The 21,362-nt window shown below is 46.5% G+C and overlaps 1 protein-coding gene across 3 annotated transcripts; it reads right to left on the bottom strand.

The window, feature by feature from the left end:
- Positions 1 to 1,095: 1,095 nt before the first annotated feature.
- Positions 1,096 to 14,579, bottom strand: SLC2A11 (solute carrier family 2 member 11). Of its 3 annotated transcripts, XM_064392302.1 has the most exons (12): positions 13,604 to 14,579; positions 11,784 to 11,882; positions 11,098 to 11,258; positions 9,608 to 9,732; positions 8,177 to 8,306; positions 7,716 to 7,864; positions 6,841 to 7,028; positions 6,469 to 6,579; positions 5,888 to 5,989; positions 5,688 to 5,763; positions 4,668 to 4,795; positions 1,096 to 4,049 (listed from the first exon to the last, which is right to left on the bottom strand). In XM_064392302.1, the coding sequence occupies exons 1-12, from the start codon at positions 13,622 to 13,624 to the stop codon at positions 3,849 to 3,851; spliced, it is 1,491 nt and encodes a 496-aa protein (XP_064248372.1). In that variant the 5' UTR covers positions 13,625 to 14,579; the 3' UTR covers positions 1,096 to 3,848. The 3 variants fall into 3 exon arrangements, 2 of the variants coding, with proteins under 2 accessions (XP_064248372.1, XP_064248374.1); XR_010348629.1 differs by lacking the exon at positions 5,688 to 5,763 and having other exon boundaries at positions 4,030 to 4,049; XM_064392304.1 differs by lacking the exons at positions 1,096 to 4,049; positions 5,688 to 5,763 and having other exon boundaries at positions 4,655 to 4,795.
- Positions 14,580 to 21,362: the final 6,783 nt, after the last annotated feature.

Raw genomic sequence — 21,362 nt, 5'->3', positions numbered from 1 at the left:
GTGGAAAAAGGCCGATCTTTATTCACATAACTCCTTTTCATACAGTTTTACAGACCTCATGTGGGACTCCAGTTGGTTAGTAATTTTCTTGCCAATTACTTTATTGGTTAGTAACAATTTGTTATTCTCTATTGATTGGCCTCTCAAACTCTTGATGTCTACCTCCAGGTATAGCTGTTTGTGAAAGATGATTTTCATTTTTCTATCTAACGGTGCAAAAACTTTTTATGCAGGTGTAAGTTATTTTTTTTAATAACCAGTTACTCATAACAAGATTGCTTTCACAATCTGCAAAATGCTGGCTTTGACAAGGCCAGCCACTGATTCCAGGAGAGCAGGCTTGATTTCATGAAGCCTTTCTCTGTGATTTTTCTACCTTACTGCAACGATTTTGTTCTTTTGCGGTGTTAGCGCTCCCTTTGGTTTTTATGAAGTTTTTGCTGTGGTTTTTCGTTGTTGTGTGGGTTACTGATGCAGCTGAGCATGGCTGGTGAGCTGTGTGCAGCTGGGGACAGCTGGGGACAGCAGGAGCTGTGGGGGACGAGCAAAGGACAAGGAGGAAAGCACTGATGGAAGTCAAAGTCCCAGGACTGGTGCAAACTGGAGTGGGCTGGCTTGGACTCCCCAAGTCACAGGCTGGGTAATCAGTGATCACACCCAAAGGGAAAGCTCCTGACTGCTACCTTGAGCCTCAGCCCAGAAAAGCCTTTTCCAGCCCTACTTGGCCAGGACAGACAATGCCTGTGCACCCGGCTGTGACCAGCTCACTGACCAACTGACTCCTGAAGAGTAGAGGTCATTGGCTGAGAGTTCAGCTCTGTATCCTATAATATATGGCAGATGCTAGGGAAGTTTAATGTCAGTTTTAAATCCTGACTGCAAAATCTTTAGTTTTATCCATAATTTTTGAAGGGCAGTGTCCAAGATGGTTCTGTTAAAAGGCTTTTGCAAGTTATTCAAACAGCTTAGGGGGGGAATTCCTTCTCCTGAAGAGTGGCTGCCCTTGGTGGTTCCCCAGGATGCAGGATGCTGTGTTTCTTTGGAAGAACCCCAACACCAGCTGGTTGCAAGTGAGAGCTGGCTTGTGCAGGGGAGCAGTGCTTGAGGACAGCAGCAGTACTAGTTTTCCCTAGTGTTGATGGTTATTAATCAATCCAACAGTGCACAATTATTTGATTTGCAAACAGTAATATCAACTGTGAGTCTCTGAGGATCACTTCAAAATGTGGTTTTGCCTAACGCGTTATATAAGAAAATGTGAACAAGTGTCATAGATTTCTCAGTTGAAGGTGTTTTAATTCAGTATCAATTAACCAACTTGTTAAATGCTTCAATTAAAATTTAACAACTTAGACCAACTGAAATGTAACCACTGTTTGTGTTTGCTTAATCAGTTTAGAGACCCCTGATTTCAGGCCACAGTCAGAAAAAATGCTGGAAGTTAGAATTAATGTTTTCTGCCAGAGGTACTCACAGGACTGGCTCTAAAAGTCAGGAAGTCAGGTAAAGGTGTAAATGTGTATAATTTCTGCCCAAGCCTGTTTCATACTGCCAGGTGCAGATGGCTCTGCCCTTGCAGGGCTCTGGGAAAAGGCACAGTCCTGACTCATGGGAGTGGCAACAGAAGTGGCCAAGGGGAGCACCTCTGGACACTGGAGGGCTTCTGTCTTCTCTGACCTGTGTGCTCCAGGCCTCTCCCTCTGCCCAGGCAGTCTCCTCAGTCCATCCCTGTAGCCATGATATTTTATGAAAAATCCTTTCCTAGGATTTTTCCCGTCCTGAGGAGCTGAGAGCCTCAGGAAAGAAATGTAAACAATAACTGTGTGCTACTGTGGATGCAACAGGTGCATCTTCCATTGCTCCATGTGGATTGTTTTCAATTAGTGACCAATCACAGCCACCTGTGCCAAGGCTGTGAGCAGTCACAGGATTTTTGTTATGCATTCTATTCTATTCTATTCTATTCTATTCTATTCTATTCTATTCTATTCTATTCTATTCTATTCTATTCTATTCTATTCTCTCTTGTAGCCTTCTGATCCTTCCTCTCTCTCTGTACTTTTAGTATAGTTTTTATGTAGTATTTTAATATAATATATAACATAATAAATCAGCCTTCTGAGGAAAATGGAGTCAGGCCTCGTGTCCTCACATTTGGGGCATTCACCACAAGACATCCCTGCTTCCTCCCCTGCATGCTCCCCACTGACCCACTTCCCTTCTTCACTCTGTGCTCCACTTTTGTCTCCACTTTTGTGTTCCACTTTTGTCCTTCCTCTGGTCCTCACAAAGGAATTACAGAATATTTTGCTACCATCATGATGGTAGTGGCAATTTTGCTTTCACTTTGTTTTTCACTCTTTCCATCTGCTGCTCACTGCTCTCTCCAAACTATAGCAATGTAACGTATCTCTTCAGTTCCCAATTCTAGGGAGTCCTGCTCTTGATTGTCTCATCTCAAAATCCTGCATGCTTCAAAATCTCAGTGTTTTCCAAGAGCAGAGGTAGCTGCTCTTTCCCATGTCTATATATTAATGGCTTCTAAAATAGCACCAACCACAAAGGAAAAAAGTTTACTTTTATTTTTCATATGTTATAAACTTTGGGTAGTGAAAGAGTTCTTGCACAGACTCCTCTTCTGAGAAATAGATTTCCTGCTCCACTCATGCCCAGCATGACACTAATACACTCCAGAAATTTGTGTGGTCTTTTTATTCAAAAATGCTGCATTATTCTTTAAAATGTAGTTTCAAAATGCACTGAAAGAGACTCTACCTATTTATTTTGAAAATGTGTGTGTTCTTCTTTGTTGTAAACATGAGCAGCGCTGTGCCTTTCATACAAGTCAAGAGAAAAGAGGTGGCTTGATTATGACTTTGAGAAGAAACTTAACAGTCAGGCCAATGCCTGTGAAAGTTCATGTTCAGTGAGGAGGTGCCCTGTTCTGTGTCAGGTTAACCAAAAGGAATCACTCTCACATCTGGGTCTTTGCCAATGTGCTCTACAGAGGCAGCACGGACATGCTGCAGAGAACCTTGAGCTGTGGCCTGCAGCTGCTGCCATGGCAGCTCCTCAGCACCTTTAACCTCAGCAGAGCACAGGTGCAGAGCCCCACAGGATGCACCAGCAGTGTCCCTGGGAGCAGAGCAAACTGCACCAGAGAATCACTTGTGCTTCACAACAGAGGACTGGATGACAGCAAACAAGCCATGAAGAAAACCAGTCCAGAATAAATAGTCTGCAAAACAATGCCCAAAAGTCTGTTGTATAATAAGCCACTTAGCAAGTACTAGAGGCTTTCTTTCTAATCCATCTGTCACATGTTTTTACAGCTGAAAATAATTAACTGCTCACTATTGCTTAACAAGCAGGGGTCTATTTGAAATCACTTAATAACAGAAACAACGGGAGCACCAAGACAAGGTACTGAAAATTTCATCTGGTGTCTGAAAACAGACTTTAATCGCATTAATTTCTGTGTTAGAAAGCCCAGATTCAGGGGCAAGGAAAGAAGGACTCCTGAGATGGAAGTTACTGTTTGGAGAAATTCTGAAGAAATTTTCTAAAGCATTACATGGTGTTGTATGATGATAAGAGAATAAGGCATCATTCTGTCACTCTCAGATATGCATTCTAAAATATGCATGTGTTACTCAGTACTAAAAGCTGAGAACAGATTATTGAACTTTTGCTTGGATTTATCAGTTCAAGTTTATATTTTCAAGGTGAACTTAAGAACCCAAGAATAATATATTGACACTATCTTCTCTCTTTGTGTCCCTGCAAGGGCACATAGCACTGCTGAATTCACTGCAGGATCCCCCCAGATACCATCTTCCTTTCTTCTGCTACAACGTGGTGGTTTTGATCTCCTCAGGGCCTTTATAGAAACCTCCATGGGTCTTGGCTTTGAAGTTCCGTTTCCTGAACTCCTCTGAGATTTCCAGGAAGGATTTTCCCTTTGTCTCAGGAAGGAAAAACCAAACGTAGAGGGCAGTGCAGACACAGACCACAAGGAATGGGATGTAGCAGAAATGTGCTAGACTTTTCTGAGGAGGAGGAAAAGACAAGACAGTGTTGGTGACATTCTGTATGATGACAAAAAGACCACTAATCCCTCTTCCTGCATGGGCTAAAGTCACCCAGGGAGTATTTCTGTGAATCCTGGTGAGAGCCTCACGTGCCTGGATGCTCCCCAGCATAGACTGGGAATTTTGACATAGCAAGAACAGTATTTTAAAAAGTCTTTTTCTGTCTTTCTCTCTATATATGATTGTATAACATGGGAGCCCTCAGTAGGAAATAAGACAGGAATGTGTATTGTGGAGTTCTGCTCCCTTTTGCTTCAGGAATCATCTTAGGGAGTAGAGCCAGGGTCTGGCAAAGGGAAATTACATCACACCTTCAGTTCCAGCTGTTCTCAACTGAGCCCAGACAAGGAATGTTGACCATCCATCCCCCAGATGATTCCATTCCAACCTCAAATCAGAAATCACCAAAGGGAACACCAGAAAGTTTGGTTTAAAGGAGTTCTGGCCACTGTCCTCACAAAGATACTTTTCAAAGAAGTGCTATCTTGCTGCTGGCAATATTCTCTTTTCCTGGTCACTAGCAGAGCCTCTCTCTTGCACAGAGCACTAAAGAGCTGCTTTGCTTTGGGAACGCACCACAATGAATGGAAAGGCTGTTCCCACCAGGAACAGGTTGAACCAGAGCAGGGAGCCACAGATCATGTAAGCAGCTGGTCGGGACATTTGATCAAAAACCTCTGTGGGCAGAACTCCTGTTACACCAGCTGGAAAAAGAAACGGCAAGAAAGTTAATAATGTTGTTGACATTACATTAAAAACAAGAGAACACATCTTAACAAGAAAACCCAACATGAAGAGGTAAATTTTAGGTTAAATATTAAGGGACTGGGTAATTATTCAAACTTTCTCATGTTAGAATGATCTGCCAGGAAAGATTTTGTAATCCACATTATTCTTACCAGGACCCAACTGTGAGAAAGGCTTATAATTAATTCAACTCCATGGCACTGTAGGGACTGGGACAAGAAAGTATTGCCAACTTGTGTGGCATGTGACACTGGCAGCTTGGTTCTATTCTTACATGCCTTCCTTCAAACTTGTGTGAGCAAACAGAGCCTCACATCTCTACATTCACCATGCAAATATCCACAACATCCTGTGTATTGCCTTCCCACCCCAGAACCCAGTGTATTCTGCCACAGAAGGGCATATCAGTAGACTAACAGATAGACGTGGAAATTGTGCTTCCACGTGTCTGCAAGAAAATAATCAGATGGCATAGCCAACAATTTCTAGGATTAAAGTGAAGCATTAGAAATTCTGGTTTGCAGACCTAATGGACTGGGCAGCAAATCAAAAGCTTGTCATCTATTTAAGCAAAGAATCACTTCCAAGTGCCTTGGCCTCTTAGCCAGGATGACTGTCAGGGGGAATGTGGCACAGAGAGAAATGGGCACAGCCTGGCCCTGCACAGCACTGACTGACCAGGGGCACCAAACCCCTGTGACACAGCCAAGCAGCACTGGCAGAACCTACCTCTTTCCTTGGAGTCTGCTGCAGCTAAAGAGGGTCTGAGAGTTTCCATAAGATGCCTGCACACATCTGCAAACCCCTGCAGTACCCAAAAGTTTCAGTGAAAACACTGAGGGAACTGACCTGGTCCGATTCCAAAGCTCAGGATATAGGCGAAAATGCAGGCCATGCTGAGATAAGGCATCCAGCTAATCTGAGTCTACAGCCACAGAGACCAATGGAAAACCAGTGAGGGCACTTATTTGCCACCACTGAACACCCCAGTCATATAAAAGGCAAAGCCCAACTCCATTCCACCTAAATAACTCAGTAAAGTTTGTTACCTGCTGGCTCAGAGCGACCATGAAGACAATGGCCCATCCTGCCATGAAGATGTATCCCCCCAGCAGCAGTGGCCTCCGACCAGCATAGTCTATGATCATGTTCTGCACAAGTAACACAGGGAAATAAAGCAAGATATTTAACCTGGGTTTATACTTCCTGCCTTTTTCCTCTTTACCTTTCAATACTCCATGCCTAGTTCGCTCTACAATAACTTTCAGGATGTTGTCTGCTTCATAGCAAAAAAAAATTCAAAAGAAAGTTCTGGTGGCAGGAGTAAGGAAGAAGGGTGTTCAGGGGAGATGAGATTGTCCCAGCTGCACCTAAACTCTGCCACCATCCATATGAACACAGAGCAAGAGAGTTACACTTTTTAGAGGTTTCAAACCGTGATGGCAGTGCAATGTCTGACCAAACACCTCTGCATTAACCCATCTGGCTGGGGGTGCTGACAGCCAGCCTGGCTCCTGTGCCCAAAGGGCTCCTTTGGCATGAAGAGCAATGTAAACCCCAAGTTTGTAATTAACAGCCTCCTCCCTGCCTGCAGAGGCTGCATGTCACCAGAGTGCACCGAGAGTCTCACACAAGTGACAGATGTGATCAGCTCACAGCTTCCCGTGCCGATTACAACATAGGGGATTTTGTCCTCAGGAATTCCAGCCTCTTGGAACACATAAGCTGCATAAAAATACATCTGTGAAGAGAGGAAAGGAGAAAGCAGTAAGGAATGACATCTAAGAATACATCCCATTGTTTTTCCTGTAGGACCATGCAGAGTGACCAATGCACTGTCACACAGGACAGCATCCTTCTGAATCTTCCCATAATGCCCGGGTGTATTTTGGGAACCAAACACCTGCCACGTGGAGATCTCCACAGGCAGAGAGACACTATTCATTCCTCTCCTGGTGCCAGAAGGCTGCTCCCAGGAGCTCCCAGGACAGGGGCTGCTCACCGAGTCGTTGCCGCAGAGCTGCATGGCGCTGCTCAGCACCACGACGCTGGCCAGCTGCCACCGCAGCGCTGCGTTCTGCAGCAGCTCCCACGGGCTCTTTGCTCTCTGGCCTGCCACAGCAGCCTGCTCGGCCAGCATCTCCTCCAGCTCTGCACTCAGGTCGCTGGTGCCTCTGAGCTTCTGCAGTGCTGCAAGGACAAGGCAACCTCTTAGTCCTGCAGGATGAGGGATGGAGCAGCAGAAAGCTGCAGGGCAGAGCCTGTGATCACGCTATGACCTTCACAGAGTTCATCAGCTGTGGTGCAGCCACTTGAAAGATCTGGGAGAAAGGGAGTGCAAATCCCTCACCACTGTTTGACAACTGAGCATTTCCCAGCAGTGCCATTTTAGCAGCCATGCTTCTGGCTCAGATCTCCAGTGCCTTCCCTGGGGAATGCAGGCAATTAAGATGTTCTTGGTACACAGCACATATTTCCCACAAATAACTCCAGCCACTCTGCATATGAGGATTTGTATGCCACAAATCTAAGTAAATCCTTTAATATGAATTGGCTTCAGCTTTGATCCTGAGCTCTTCAACCAGCATTTATTTCACTTCATAGTTACAAAACATCTTTGCCATTGTGAACACAAGTCTTACCTTTTGACCTTATTACTGTAGCAAGTAAGCCTGTTGTAGGAAGACGCCTTTCAATTCCCTCAATAGATCAAATATATTTAGGATTATAGAATGTTCTTTTGTTTGGAAGGAGGAAATGATCATATTTACTATTTGATATGAAGCTTCCTACATGTAAAATTTCTGACACCATTCCAAAAATGTTGGGGCCCAGTTCTCACATGTTCCCACGAGCTAACAGTCACCCTAAACTCACCAGAGATGCAGGATTCTTTGTCTCCACGGTCAATCAAGAGATATCTGGGGCTTTCAGGGAACCACGGCAGAGCTGTGAGCTGGATCAGGGCAGGAACCACATTGCTTGCTAAAAGGAATGGCCAGCTCTCCTCCCCTCCTAGGAGCTCCCTAGAGAAAAAAAACCACAAATTTACAGAGGATTTTTACAACCTGGGAAATGTGGGGGGAAGGGAAGGGAAGGGAAGGGAAGGGAAGGGAAGGGAAGGGAAGGGAAGGGAAGGGAAGGGAAGGGAAGGGAAGGGAAGGGAAGGGAAGGGAAGGGAAGGGAAGGGAAGGGAAGGGAAGGGAAGGGAAGGGAAGGGAAGGGAAGGGAAGGGAAGGGAAGGGAAGGGAAGGGAAGGGAAGGGAAGGGAAGGGAAGGGAAGGGAAGGGAAGGGAAGGGAAGGGAAGGGAAGGGAAGGGCTGCTTGCTTCACCTTACCTGAGTCCAACAACCTGCCCCAGCACCAGCCCCAGGGCTGTAAACGATGCAGAGGTCAAGGCCACAGCTCCTCTGAGCTTCTTTGGGGCACTCTCTGCCAGGTACATGGGCTGAATGTTCATGCTCACACCTGGGCAGGGCAGACAATGCTGACCTCAGCTTGTGGGCAGAGAGACAAGAATAAATGGAGGCAGCACCTCTTGAGGCTGCCAGCTGCACTCTTCCATTGCAGGCCATGTGATAAGTAATCTACCAGTGCTTGTTATTCACCAAACCTTCCATTTCACCCCGTCCTTGTGTAACTAAACACACATCTCAATATCCATCAGTAGCAGTGGACAATGAAACTGAGACCTGTCAGGGCCTCAGCCCTATGGTCTTTTCAGCACCAAATCCAAGGTTATATGCTACGGTTCCCTCGACTTTCCCCTTTTGAGGGGAATATAATATTTTAAGTCCCTTATATTGATAATTTCCTGGGATGAACTTCTACAAAAGCTTTTGTGTTGGTGCCCATGCTGGTGAGTGACTGACATTCTTACAAGCAGATAGGGATCCGTTTTCAGCTCAAATTTTCCCTGTGCACAGAGATGCTTATGTGTGGTACACAAAAGCCCCCTGCCTGTGTATGCTTTAAAAGAAAGCCCTTAGAAGCAAAGTATAAAATCTGTATACACAACTTCTTAATTCACTTACATATGTCTGCTCATCCTAAAGGATTAATTTCTTTATATCCAAGATCATTCCGACTTATTTTTTTTCTAATTGTTACCACCTTCACCTTCTATATTTTTTGTGAAAAATGCGTATTTTGTGATTGGCTTTTAGCAAATATTAAAATGAATATTATATGTGTTAGGTTAGAAAGTTATGCTGTATTAATTTTATTAAGTAGTGTGTTAAATATAGTTTTAAGTTATAACATAATGTTAAAATAGAAACTATGTTATGTAATATACTTTTTTAAAGAAAGGACTCAGACTGAGATAGCAGCCACAGGACACCTAAATCTTTCAGAGAAAAATAATTTATTGCTGCCTTATAAGAAGAAATTAATTTCTTCCTGCTTCTCTCAGCCCTGAAGATCCTGTCAGGATTGAGAGGAAGAAGGTGACACTGACCAGACAGAATCTTTTGTTTGCATAGAATTTATGTATCATGTATGAGATGTAACAATATGCAACAGGCAATTGTTTTTAAGGATTAATCTGTTAATGTGGGTTCATTTTTGGACTTATTATGCCCAGAAAGAGGTACCCAAACCATCCATAACTCTTTGTTTTTATTGTCTCATATTGTCCTCATCCTAATTGTCCAAATATTTATTACTCTAACTATATTACTTTTTTTATAATCATTCTCTTACTATTAAACTTCTAAATTTTTAAAAACAAGTGATTGGCATTTTTCACATTCCTCATGTTGCCATACCTGCATTCACGCCAGTAAAAAACCTGCTGAGCATGATCATCTCAAAGGATTTGGCCATTCGGCTGCACCCGGACAAGGCTGCAGCTATGATCACGAAGCCGTTGTTCAGCAGCAGGGACATCTTCCTTTGAGAGAAAAGAGTTGTGAGCACACGTGTGCCAGGCTCAGCTCTGGCACAAACCCCTTCCCACGGCTGGCAGCTGCAGCCCCAGCACAGAGCCTCCTGGTGAGCCCAGAGCCTCCTGGTGAGCCCAGCCCTGCAGGAGTGTCCCCGTGCCACCTCGGTGTCCCTGCAGGGCTCTCTGAGGCCACCACCAGGCTCTCCCCCAGCTCCAGGGCTCTCGTTCCCACACACAGTTCCCACTAAATGGGGAGGAACATCCCCTCAGCGAGCCATGTGCATTTTGGTCTGGAAGTGTTAATTTGTTGAAACAGGCGTTTTTCATGTAATAGTGTAATCGTTGTGAAACTTTGTCAGGAAGTTTTCATGTGTCCCAGGAGGAATTTCTGCTGAAAACCAGGGGAAAAAAGAGCTCTATTGACCCATACTGTTAATATTGCCAGAAATCCTCTCTAGTCCCTGCTCACTGCCTTACCAAGTCAGTCTTTGTTTCTCTTATTTATGATGGAATATGATTTTATTCCAAAGTAGGACAGGGTGAAATCTCAAAAATGTTAATGGATTAAGGCAGCCATATCCTTTCAGGTCTTTATAACCATGAAACTAGTAAGTCATGGGACCTCAAACCATAATGGGTTCTCCATCACATAAGAGGAGCAAACCAAAGTGATAGCAGATAAAGGAAAACCTTGGGGTCAAGAGACAGGGAGGCAAAATCTAATTTCTTATAAGTTTACGTAGTTTATGTTGGTAACACGGGTTGATTTGGTTTTGGTTTTTGGTTTTTTGGGGTTTTTTCTGAAGAGAGCTGGGAATAGAGCTATGTATGAAAGATGCATGAGGTAAGACAGATGCTTTTCAGAGACTCAAGCACAGAGGAAAAATCCCACTGTGGAGACTCAATGAATACTTCCTGAAATATTTCAGCCCAAAATGTGGATACACAGCCTGTGAGACATGAGGAGCTGGGATACACCTACTGCTCTTTGTAAGCATCCTCTGGTTTTCTAGTGTCATTCCCACAGTTTAGTTTGAAGAAAAATCCTTAGTCTGATCCATTATTTTTATGATAATCATTATTATATCATCCATTATGATTTCCCATTTAAAAGCATAGCAGAAAACTGGGTGCAAAAATGACAGAGATTATGTAAGTGGGTACTGTGGTAAGGAGTTGAGCTGAAATCCTTGCAGCACCTCAGCTGGGCTGGAATGTGATGAGAAGGTAATGTGGGGAAAAAACAATTCCCCAATGAGCCTTGAGATATTCAATATTTTTAACCATGGTGGGTATTGTGCTGTAGGAATCCCAATTCCTCTTGGACTAAGGGAAGCTGCAAAGGTTAAGTTTAATTCCAACACCTCTTACCTGCCCAGCATGATGGCCATGGGCCCAGCAGCCACGGCCCCAGTGAGGCCTCCCAGAGGGTAGGCAGAGACCGTGAAGGACCAGAGCAGCAGGACCACGTTGCTCTGCAGGGGAACGCCCATGCGCTCCAGCCAGGTCGTGTTCATGAACACCTGGATGTACTGAGAGAGAAGGACAGAGCTGCAGAGCCACCAGAGAGGGGAAGGACACGGAGAAGGGCTCCCTTATTAAGGTATCTATTTGTTCTGTGTTTATGCTTCCAGTCTCCTCCAGTTCTTAGATGTGTTTTTAGCAAAGAGTGTAGGGTGTAAAACTGTTGCTGTTGAGAACTTGCAGTTGGTTTATATCTCTATGTGGTTATTTTTGATAATTTAAAAATTGATTTCATGGGTCTCACTTTCAACCTAAGGGCAAAAACCAACTTCAAAGGATGCAGGTTGGCATATTCTAGAATTCAATTTTCCTAAGCAGTTGAAACAAAACTTTGAATAAATTCTTGTGACACTAGGTCCTATTCAAATGTGGCTTTTGGCAACAAAGTCCTGTGCTCTGGATGTGAATTACACAGAGGGAACAGCACATCCTTGCTCTCTGTCCCCCAGCAGCAGCAGCAGCCTGCAGATTTCCAGTGGCACCCCCAGTCCCCGGGGTCTGCCAGGGCAGGCGCTCGGGGCAGCAGTACTTACTGAGGCCGGGGCATTGATGATGGAGATGTTGTAGCCATACTGGAACGTGCCTCCAATCCCAGCAGCACAAATGGTCAGGATCAGGATCTTGTTCTGAAGCTGAAGAAAGGGGCAGACAGTGGATGGCTTCCTTGTACAGAATAAACTGACTCAAAAGACATTGAGACACTGAGCTGGGGGATTTTTCCATGGCCATGTGTACCCAGTGCTTTTGGGATTCCTTGGTTGCTGTTATTTCCATGCCTTCATGATAATAACACATATTTTAGATTAGTGTCTTTCCTGTGATGCTGCACTTGCTTAGCAGCCTGTAATTGTGCTTTCAGTATTATGAGACAGGTGAAACGTGGCAGACAGGGGGTTCCCATGCCATGTTCAGGTCTCCCTGGGGACATTCCTTCACGTGTGAGTATTGCCACTTGCTCACATTGCCCAGGGACAGCACTGCTGAGCCTGGGGAGGCACAGCAGGGGAAGGGGCTGCCTCGTGTGGCATCACAGGATCAGTGCTGGTATAAAAGTCAGGGCTCTTGACTTTTTGAAGGCTGCAGAACAAGCTGTCCTGGCTGGCCCAGCTCAGTGCTGACAGCTCACTGGCAGGCTGACAAGCAAAACCAGACAGCTTTTTGCCACTATTTTGTGCCTGTGCCTTTGGTTTCCCCATCTGCAGGCGAAATCCTGTGACAGGCAAGATGTGCCCTGTGGGATTTCTGGGACTGGGAGCTCTGTTCCACATCTCAAGACCACTCTGAGCATGCTGGGGGTCCCTGGTCTTTAGCCTGACACCTCCTGCACAATGTTCAGGGTGGCCCAAGGCCAGGATGGCCTTTGCCAGCCCCCTGCTTAAAAACCCCTCCCACTGGGAAAGCTCCAGTGTCACATAAAGAGCCCATGTTCAGGCTTGGCTGTTTGCCAGCCAGTGCAGGGCACCTCAGGCCAAATTGTGTTTTGCTACATGAATATGACCCCAGTGACCCTGGGAACTTAAATAACCCAAAGCTGAGGACCTCTTTTTGCTTTACCTGCTCAGTTTCTTCTTACAGATCCATCCACCAAAGGAAAGGAAATTTTGGTCTAGTCTCACAATAGCTCTAAACCCACAAATTCAAATAATCTTGGATTCTTTCCCTTTCCTCAAAGTGTTTTCGTCTAAATAACTTCCATACCAGTCCCAGACATGATGTCCTCCAGGACAAAAATAAAGCCAGACTATTCCAAGCCTGCAGCAAGAGGAGGCTGAGCTCTCCTGTCCCAGCTAGCAGCAGATACATTTCGCTTGCACTTTCCATGGCTACACCACTTCCCTGTGCTGTCACCCAGAGCTGAGCTAAGGATTGGGCACCTCATATCTCTGCTATTCCTCATTATCCTCGTTCTCCAGGTGAGAGAGTTTTCTGTCCCTAAAACAGCACATTTCTTTTTCATTTACAATGTCTAGGAATAAACCATCCTGCTCAATCCCCTGCTTTCATTACAGAATACACCCCCTATCAAGTCGTGTGTCACAGAGCTCTTTTGTGGCCAAGAGCTAAAGCAGGATGGTTTCTTTCTCCCTTCAGGGCCAGCTCTGTGCTCAGAGCTGAGCAGCATTTACAGAGTGACCTTCCCAAGCCTTCTGTAACGCCCGGCTCCTGCAGTGTTCTCCCAGCCACCGTGGTGGTGTGCAGCTGCCAGGAGAGCCCTTAGTCTGTCAGCTTTATCCCAAGGACTGTGATGAGCTGGAAAAATAATTCTATGCAAACCTGACAGTACTTACACAGCCTTATAAAAATTCAAATTAAAAAAAATCTGCCAATAATAACAGTAAAGTACATGTTTTACCAGTCTCTGCAGCTTGTTCATCCTCTTTCGTAGGTTTTCCTCTGTCTGCCAAAGCCTCTGGTACTCTCACGGTGCTCTGAAGGATTATTTAAATCTCCAGCATGGGAATGTGTATTTAGTCACCCATTACGTTAGGATAAGACACTTGATTTGGCAGGTGTTTTGCCAGCTGATTTACATTCCCAAAACTGAGCTGCATGTTCATTAGCACGACGGTTCAACTCATTTTGTTGAAAGTCCATGACAGTCCAGGGAAATGATTCTCTAAGATCCAGATCTGTCCAAACCCTCTAGAAGGGCAGCGTGGTTTACAACATCAATTCCTTCTCAGAGCATCTGGCACAGCTACCACTCTCACTGCTCTGATTTAGTGTGATCAAAGCAGAAGTGAACTACATTTTTTTTTTCCTGATTGTATTTGTCCTGGCGCACAATCTAGGATCTGAAGGACAAACCAGACTGTTTCCCTTGGTGCCATCAGTGACAGGAGTGAATGAAGCCCAAGCCCTTCAGCCCTGGTTATCCAAGCCTTTCCCTGTGCTCCTGTCTGTGTCCTGGTGACAGGCAATGCAGCTATTTCTGGAAAGGCTGTGCACAAATGCAGAGAAAGCTCTGCTCCTGCTCCCTCCCCATAGCCTGGCACAGAGCAGACAGCCACAATCAGAGCGCCTGTCAGGTACAGCAGTGACAACCTTGCTTCTTTCTGTAGAGCAGAAAGGCACTCCCTGGCAGTGGGAAATGCTGAATCCTTATGAATCCCAGAGATGGAGATGGAGGCATATTGCACTGCCAGCAGTATCATTAAAGCTGCTGCTTCACAAAATATCTGGCCTCCAGGAGTAATCACCCTTTTAACATCCTTTCATCCTGCAGAGTGAGATTTGTGAGGGCCCTGACAGATTTCAGAGAGTTTGAAATAAGTGAAATGTTTTTAAATGCCTCTTTGTCCCTATTCAGGTTTTCCTGCACCTGAACAGAAATATGAGCCTGTTCCACGTCACAGAGTAGTCCCTGGTGAATGCGGAGCCAGGGATGTGGTGCTGCATCAGCTGCAGCCACTAAGTGGCAGGAGAAGTACAAAATTTGCTGTGTTAGGCTGTGAATCCAACATGTCAGCACTGTGCTGCATGTGGCAGGAGTTGGATGAATCCTTCCAGCAGCTTCCCAAACAATAACTGGTAAACAGACATAACTGTACTATCAACAGGCACCGATGGACAGTTTAGGCAGCATATATCAAGAACAGTAATTAATTCAAAAAGGAGAGCTCTATTTTCCTCATGCTGTCTGCTCCGAGCTTGTGGAGCTGCCAGAGGTGAGGGAAGTCCTGCGGGCGGGCAGTGAGATGCTGGGATTGTGGCACAGGCTGCTCACGAGCCTCCCTCTTCCAGAGTGGCATGAACTGGATGTTGCTGTGGTGAGATCTGTGTGCAGCTGGCTAGCTGGGAGCCTCAGGAAGTTGTCCTCCATCTTTTCTAGCAACAGCTGCCTTGATGAGGAGTGAAGAGATAGATTTTTTTTTTTTTTTTTCATCTGCACAGCATCTTATTACTCGTGCTTTGGTGCTGGGAGATGGTCACACTGGTTGTGTTTCTAAATGGCTTTTTGCTGCACCTTAAAAACCCCAGCTTTTCCCAAGGTTTCATCCTTGTTGTCAGAGCTTCAGGGTCTCAGCTGTGCATGAGGAATCTCTGGGGTCAGGGTCTGTCACCAGGGTACAGCCACTGCTCTGCAGTTACTCCTGGTGCTGGAAGCCTTCATATAAACCCAGCAGGTTTCCAGCAGCACTGGGGGACCCACCAGCCTCTCTCTTCAAATACTCTTTCACTGAACTCAAACCTGTCATAACCAGGGTGAAATATGATGCCATGTGCATGGGAGAGGAGTTCTTTGGAGGATGTGATGGCAGGGGCTGCCTGCAGTTATCTGACTGCAGGAATAAGTGCTAATCCTGCCATTAGGAAAGACCATCAACACATGCTCTTTGATCTGTCACGAACTGAGAGCTTCCAATGTGTTAGTGTGTTTTTACACCAGAATCATCTGGACCAACTTCAAGGGGAGAAAAGGGGCCTCATTTCCATCTGTGAGGCTTGGATCTACAGGATGAATTCTCCCTAAACACGCTACCCTGAAAATTGCAGAAGAGATTTGGAGCGGCTCCCTGGCTGGTTGCTGACTTTCCCAAGCTCCAGCCTGGCTGTTTCTGCAATCCCTTCTCACTTTCCTGTAAGGACCATCACTGTAAGATACAAAATGCCTCTGTTTGCTTGTTCTGACTCTTGCAGAACTCACTCAGAATACAAAGACAAATAACAAAATCTGCAAACAAGCAGCTTTCTCAAGAAACATGCAGCAGGTTTGCTGACTTCATGGTGAAAGCAATGTTTATGTTTATTTAGTTGTCGAGATGGATTTTTCTTTGTAGGAAATGAGCACCCTGCTGTGACACCACTATTCTCAGTTCCAGCAGCTCGCTAATGTTCTTAATAAAACCCCACAATTTATGTAAGTTCAAGGCACTGTATAAGAACTTCAGGAAATGAGCTTCATCACAGAGGTTTCTCAGGGCAGGGACCCAATGCTGACAGAGCTTCTGCTACCACACAGAGGCACTGGGACACTTTCCAGGCAGTGGAGATCCATGGGAGCTGAGTCCTGTGAGGACACGAGGGCTGAGACAGCCAAGGGAACTTGCTGCTTTCCCTTGCTAGCTGGGATTTTTGGATGTCAGAAGAACAGCTGTGTGTTCTGTGTGTTGGATCAGCAGTCTGCCTTTTCCTCCACCTGATAAGCACTACAGCTTCTCTGGGAAAGCTGAGAAAACTCAAAGTACTAAAAATAATGGAAATACCTTTTTTTCCAGTCCATTGTGAGCTGTAGGCCATGCTGTAGCTGAACTATTTATTTCCCTTCCATCTCTGTATGAGACACTGATACAGGCACTTGGTTGAAATTGAGTGACCTCAAGGCCAGAAGGAACAAAGTCCTTGCCTGAACAAAATCTCTTCTGTATGTGAGAGAAGAGCATTTAGACTCTACCAAATGGCATCAAATATTGCTGAAAGTTCCCGTCAGAGGAGAGGAAAATGTGTGCAGCAGTGTCAGAGTGTCAGACTCATCCTGCTTTCTTATTTAACAGCCCCTTCAGACAGAGCTTTTCATTAGAGCTGTGCCCTGGCTCACTGAGAGGCAGCTGGACTGGGACACAGAGTCCTGTCTCCGTGAAAACCAAAGCACAAATACCTTTTCTGACTCCTTGTAGGGGTCTCCAGCAGCTGACAGCACACTCAGCTGCTGTTGTGAGCTGAGCACAGACCATTTTTATAAGACACAAGCATTGTTTTTCAGTTCTCTTGTTGATTTGGCCACAGTGCTTATGAAATGGATGTTACAAAATAAAGGGCCCTGAAGGATATTCCCTACTGACAGCTGTGGGAGGTGACCTGTGGTGTAGGGGACAGATCACAAGTCAGAAGAATTTAACAAGAATTATTAAACACTGGAGAAAAATAACTGTGCAGAGAGACAGACATTTTCTTGTTTGATGTCTTCAACTCATGATCAGAAGCTGTTTTGGAAGAGGTGCTTTATTTGGATATGTGATGATGCTCTGCTCCAGGGGATTTAAATGAGATCTTTCTCATGCCAGACACAAAGATGTATTTTTGAACTAAAAACCATAGGAAATAAAAATAATATTAACTGTGATTTACAGCAAACCCTGTGCAAACCACATGTCCTTGGAGGGCTGAACTCTAAGTGCTATCTTTAGTTTCTTTCTAACAAACAAACAAATTTAAAAATCCATCCAACTCTGTATGATTCACTTACTCCTGACTTTAGCCATCACACTCCAGAGTTAGCTGATTTGGAACAAGAAATCCTTTAGTGAAGGAGGAAAAATTTATATATGGCTATTACACATGGAAAAGCAAACATTTCAAGTGCCTCAACAGTTATGATTACACAGCTTATCTATGCACAGCGGGTTCATGGAGCTCTTGCACCTCTTGTCCATGCCACCAAGGACTGAGTTTGAGGGCTGGAATAACCTCCTGGCTGGTGTGCCTCACTTGTTCCTAGTGCCAGGGCATCAGGCACATGGAGACCTCTTCTACACCCAGGGTCTCAGGCATGGCACGTCCTGGGGAGCTCTGTGGGTGAGACCTTGAGCACAACAGGTCTGAGACACAACACGGGCTCCTGCCCTGGCAGGGGAGTCTCTCACAGTGGGTTTGGGGGTATCTCTGTTTTCACATGAAGGAAAGATTTGGGACTAAGCAGGGATGGAGCATTACCCAAGCAAGGGGCTTGGGGTGATGTGGCCAGGGAGTGAATGCTCTCCCTGAGTACCCGACAGCCCAGCTGGAGGAGATGCCTGTGTGTCACCAAGCCAGGCGTGACTCGTCACAGCAGGACACACTGCAAACCTCATCAGACGAAGTTACAAACACAATGCCAGTGCTGCTGAAGAGCAGAGGGCACAGGCAGGAGCTGGACGCTCACAAGTGCGTGCCTGGGGCTGTTTTCCTGCCCCATCAGCTGCGGGCGGGTGAGCGCCCTGCCAAGGGCCTGTGCTGACACGGCACAGCTCCTTTCATCCTGCGAGCCCCGACTGCTGTGCTGGGCAAAATGGGAGCTGCTGCCTTTAAACAAAGCAGCTGCTTATCCTTGGAACAATTAGAGGCGGCAGTTAGATCTTGAACTCGTTACTGAGCCCAAAACAATTATGATAAAAACAAGTTCCAGATGGGCTCAAAAGGAGTTGTTTTTGTCTTTACTGAATTAGAATGGATTCCATGTCTTCAAGTTCCTCTGGTATTTATGGACAGGAAACATGAATTACACACAATAATTTACTACAAACAAAAGAGATGACCGCTGCAACAGCCCATTTATCTTTGCTCATGTGCCTTCTTGAGGTTTATGTGCTGTTTAACTCATGGGGAGAGTTAATAGCATTTTTCTCTGTTTTCTAACGCTGCAGTTTTGGTTTGCAGAAACTGAGACAGGAAGCTGTTGAATTTGTGCTGCAGGTTTCTGTCACTGAGCCTGCAGATGCACAATGGGTAAATATTGTCTGGCAAAGAGATACCATCATGTTTCAGTTCTTCCTTTGAAGGATTTGTGCAAAGGTTACAGTTGGGACTCCTTCTAATTAGCTCCTCTGCCTGCTCCAAGAGCATGCAGACAGAAACCTTTTTCAAAGCCTGTCCAAAAAGGACTGAAGGCTGGGCATCACACATATTTGTATGGAAACTTTGAGTTTCTGACATCTTGGGTTTTGAAGCTGATGCTGACAGCAATTGAGCTGATCCCAAAAGGAAGGGGAGCCCAGCAGATGGCAGGAAGCAATGGCACGTCACTGTGCTGCATCTGCTTGGAGTCCCCAGGCAGGGGCAGGACAAGGCAGGAGGAAATCAGTGAAAAAACTCCTGGGCAGCGTTTTTCTGGCAGTCCCTCTTACCTTCTTGCAGCTGAGACAAAGAGTTTGTCTGTTGTTTTTTCAGTTTTTAGCTAGATTTCATGATTTCATAAAAGGCCACATGCCAGCAGCACTGTGAAGGGGTGTGTGTGAACCCAAATGCCTGCGCTGATGGGAACTGGTGGAAGGCCACAATTCCAAAAACACATAAAATGTGACACGGATTGTGATAAAGACTAAAGCTGCCCTGGGTGCACTGTAGTGCACGAAGTCAGCTTGGCTGAGCTCCGAAGGGACTGAGATCATGGGCAGAAGCAGCCTGGGAACTCAGGGTGACACTGAGATTTGTTTGGCCTCTCCCAGTGGGAGCTGGTGAGCTTCCCGATGCATTTCATCACTTCTCCCCCTTCCCCCATAAGCCTCAGAAAAGAGGCTTTAAGAAGAAGCCTGGACAAGTGGAGTTCTCCAGTTTTGGCTAGAAAAGAAGGGAAGAGAAAAAAATTGGGAAACTAATTATTACTTTTTTTTTATTATTTTATGCAATGTCTAATTTGCACATAGTCTTTCACAGAGAGTAAGTGAGATTGGTTATTTGGGTTCCCATCTCTGTGGAGCTAGTGAGGGCCTCCTTGCAGCAGAGACTCCCAATATTCATCTCCCAGCCTTGTTTCAAATAAGGAAGAGGTAGGAATCATGGTGCTTGAATTCAGCTTCTGTCTGGCATCCACAAGCAGCAAGAACAGATAGGAAAGCTCTAATTCCCCACCCAAAGGAACAGGATACTTAGTCATTTATTGCATTTATTATCCATTTAGTGACTCTCAGCTCTTCAACTCAGTTGCCCATTCTGCTGGGCTGGGAGCTCTGTGGTGTGCTGGAGGGCTGAGCTGCAGCAGTGCAGCATTGGGGCTGCAACAGCCACACGAATAAGAGCTCCTGGCCGATGAAGTTCCCTGCAAGCTCAGCTCTTGTCAACTGCCAGAGCTCTCACACCGATCCCCAGCTCCCACAGCCGAGCCTACTGACATCGCTGCACTTTGGGGGGCAAGTTCCTTGCTCAGCTCCATTCCCAGCATCCCTAAAGCAGCTCCTCCTTCTCCCCAGCCCCTCAGAGGTGCTCTCAGTGCCCAGGGCACTCGAGCCCACTCTCTGGTCTGACAGACCCCACTGGTCTCATCTTCTCCCCTCTCTCCCCCATTATGTTGCTTTAACCTCATGTCCCATCATCTTCCATCTGGGTTTTGTATTTCATCAAAGGGCAGTCAGGATGGAAGTGGTGGAGGACACAAAGACTCCCTTCCCCCTCGGTAATTTGATTTCCCATTAACTGAGGGTTTAAAGGGAAATCTCAGGGCTCATTAAGGCTCTGATGACAGCTTAACCCTCTCCAGCACAAACCCAACACCAGGCCATTCCTCATCTGAATCCAGGGCTGCTGTAACATTAGACCCGACTGCTGCGCAGGGCAGACGGGTCTGGGAAGCACAATCAGCAGGAGAGTGAAGGATGCAGGGTTTCTGGAGATGTGTATCAGCTCGGGTTCTCGGGAGCACTGTCTGTGTGGGACACGTGGGCAGAGACAGACCCTGCTCCTCCCGAGGGCAGAGACAGACCCAGCTCCTCCTGAGGGCAGAGACAGACCCAGCTCCTCCTGAGGGCAGACAGACCCAGCTCCTCCCGAGGGCAGAGACAGACCCTGCTCCTCCCGAGGGCAGAGACAGACCCTGCTCCTCCTGAGGGCAGAGACAGACCCTGCTCCTCCCGAGGGCAGACAGACCCTGCTCCTCCTGAGGGCCCAGCACAGACCCCGCTCCTCCTGAGGGCCCAGCACAGACCCCGCTCCTCCTGAGGGCCCAGCACAGACCCCGCTCCTCCTGAGGGCCCAGCACAGACCCCGCTCCTCCTGAGGGCACAGACAGACCCTGCTCCTCCCGAGGGCAGACAGACCCTGCTCCTCCCGAGGGCAGACAGACCCTGCTCCTCCCGAGAGCTGCGTGCAGCGCTGCTGCCTCTCCCGGGTCCCCTCAGCACCCGGGGGCACCACACATCTCTCGGTTTCTTCCAGCGGCCTTGACAGCTCGGTGCGATCTCGCGCAGCCTGGGCAAGCGCCTCACTGCTCCATCAGGAGCATCCTATCCTGCAGGATAGGTTCCAGCAGGAATTACTGAAAACCCCAAGCCCTTAGTGAATACAGATCCTTCTGATCAGCCAAGCAAGCGGCAACACACCCGGGCTGAGGCAGCGGCACCGCCGTCCCTCTTCCAGCGGGCTCCTCTCCCTCAGAGCCAGCGGGGGAACACCGCGCTGAGAGCCCCCGGCTCTGGGGGACA

The sequence above is a fragment of the Passer domesticus genome, chromosome 17 (assembly GCF_036417665.1).
Source record: "Passer domesticus isolate bPasDom1 chromosome 17, bPasDom1.hap1, whole genome shotgun sequence".
NCBI classification, from domain to species: domain Eukaryota; kingdom Metazoa; phylum Chordata; class Aves; order Passeriformes; family Passeridae; genus Passer; species Passer domesticus.
This window is presented reverse-complemented; position numbering and strand designations above follow the sequence as displayed.

Bases quoted from the DNA above. Each gene is read 5' to 3' on its own strand.
- SLC2A11 (XM_064392302.1), bottom strand. From the start codon at position 13,624: ATGAACAAGCTGCAGAGACTG. The intron at 9,733-11,097 runs GTAAGAGGTGTT...TTTCTCTCAAAG, and splicing joins ATGGCCATCATGCTGGGCAG to GAAGATGTCCCTGCTGCTGA. The intron at 4,796-5,687 runs GTCAGTTCCCTC...TTCTTTTTCCAG, and splicing joins GAGCTTTGGAATCGGACCAG to CTGGTGTAACAGGAGTTCTG.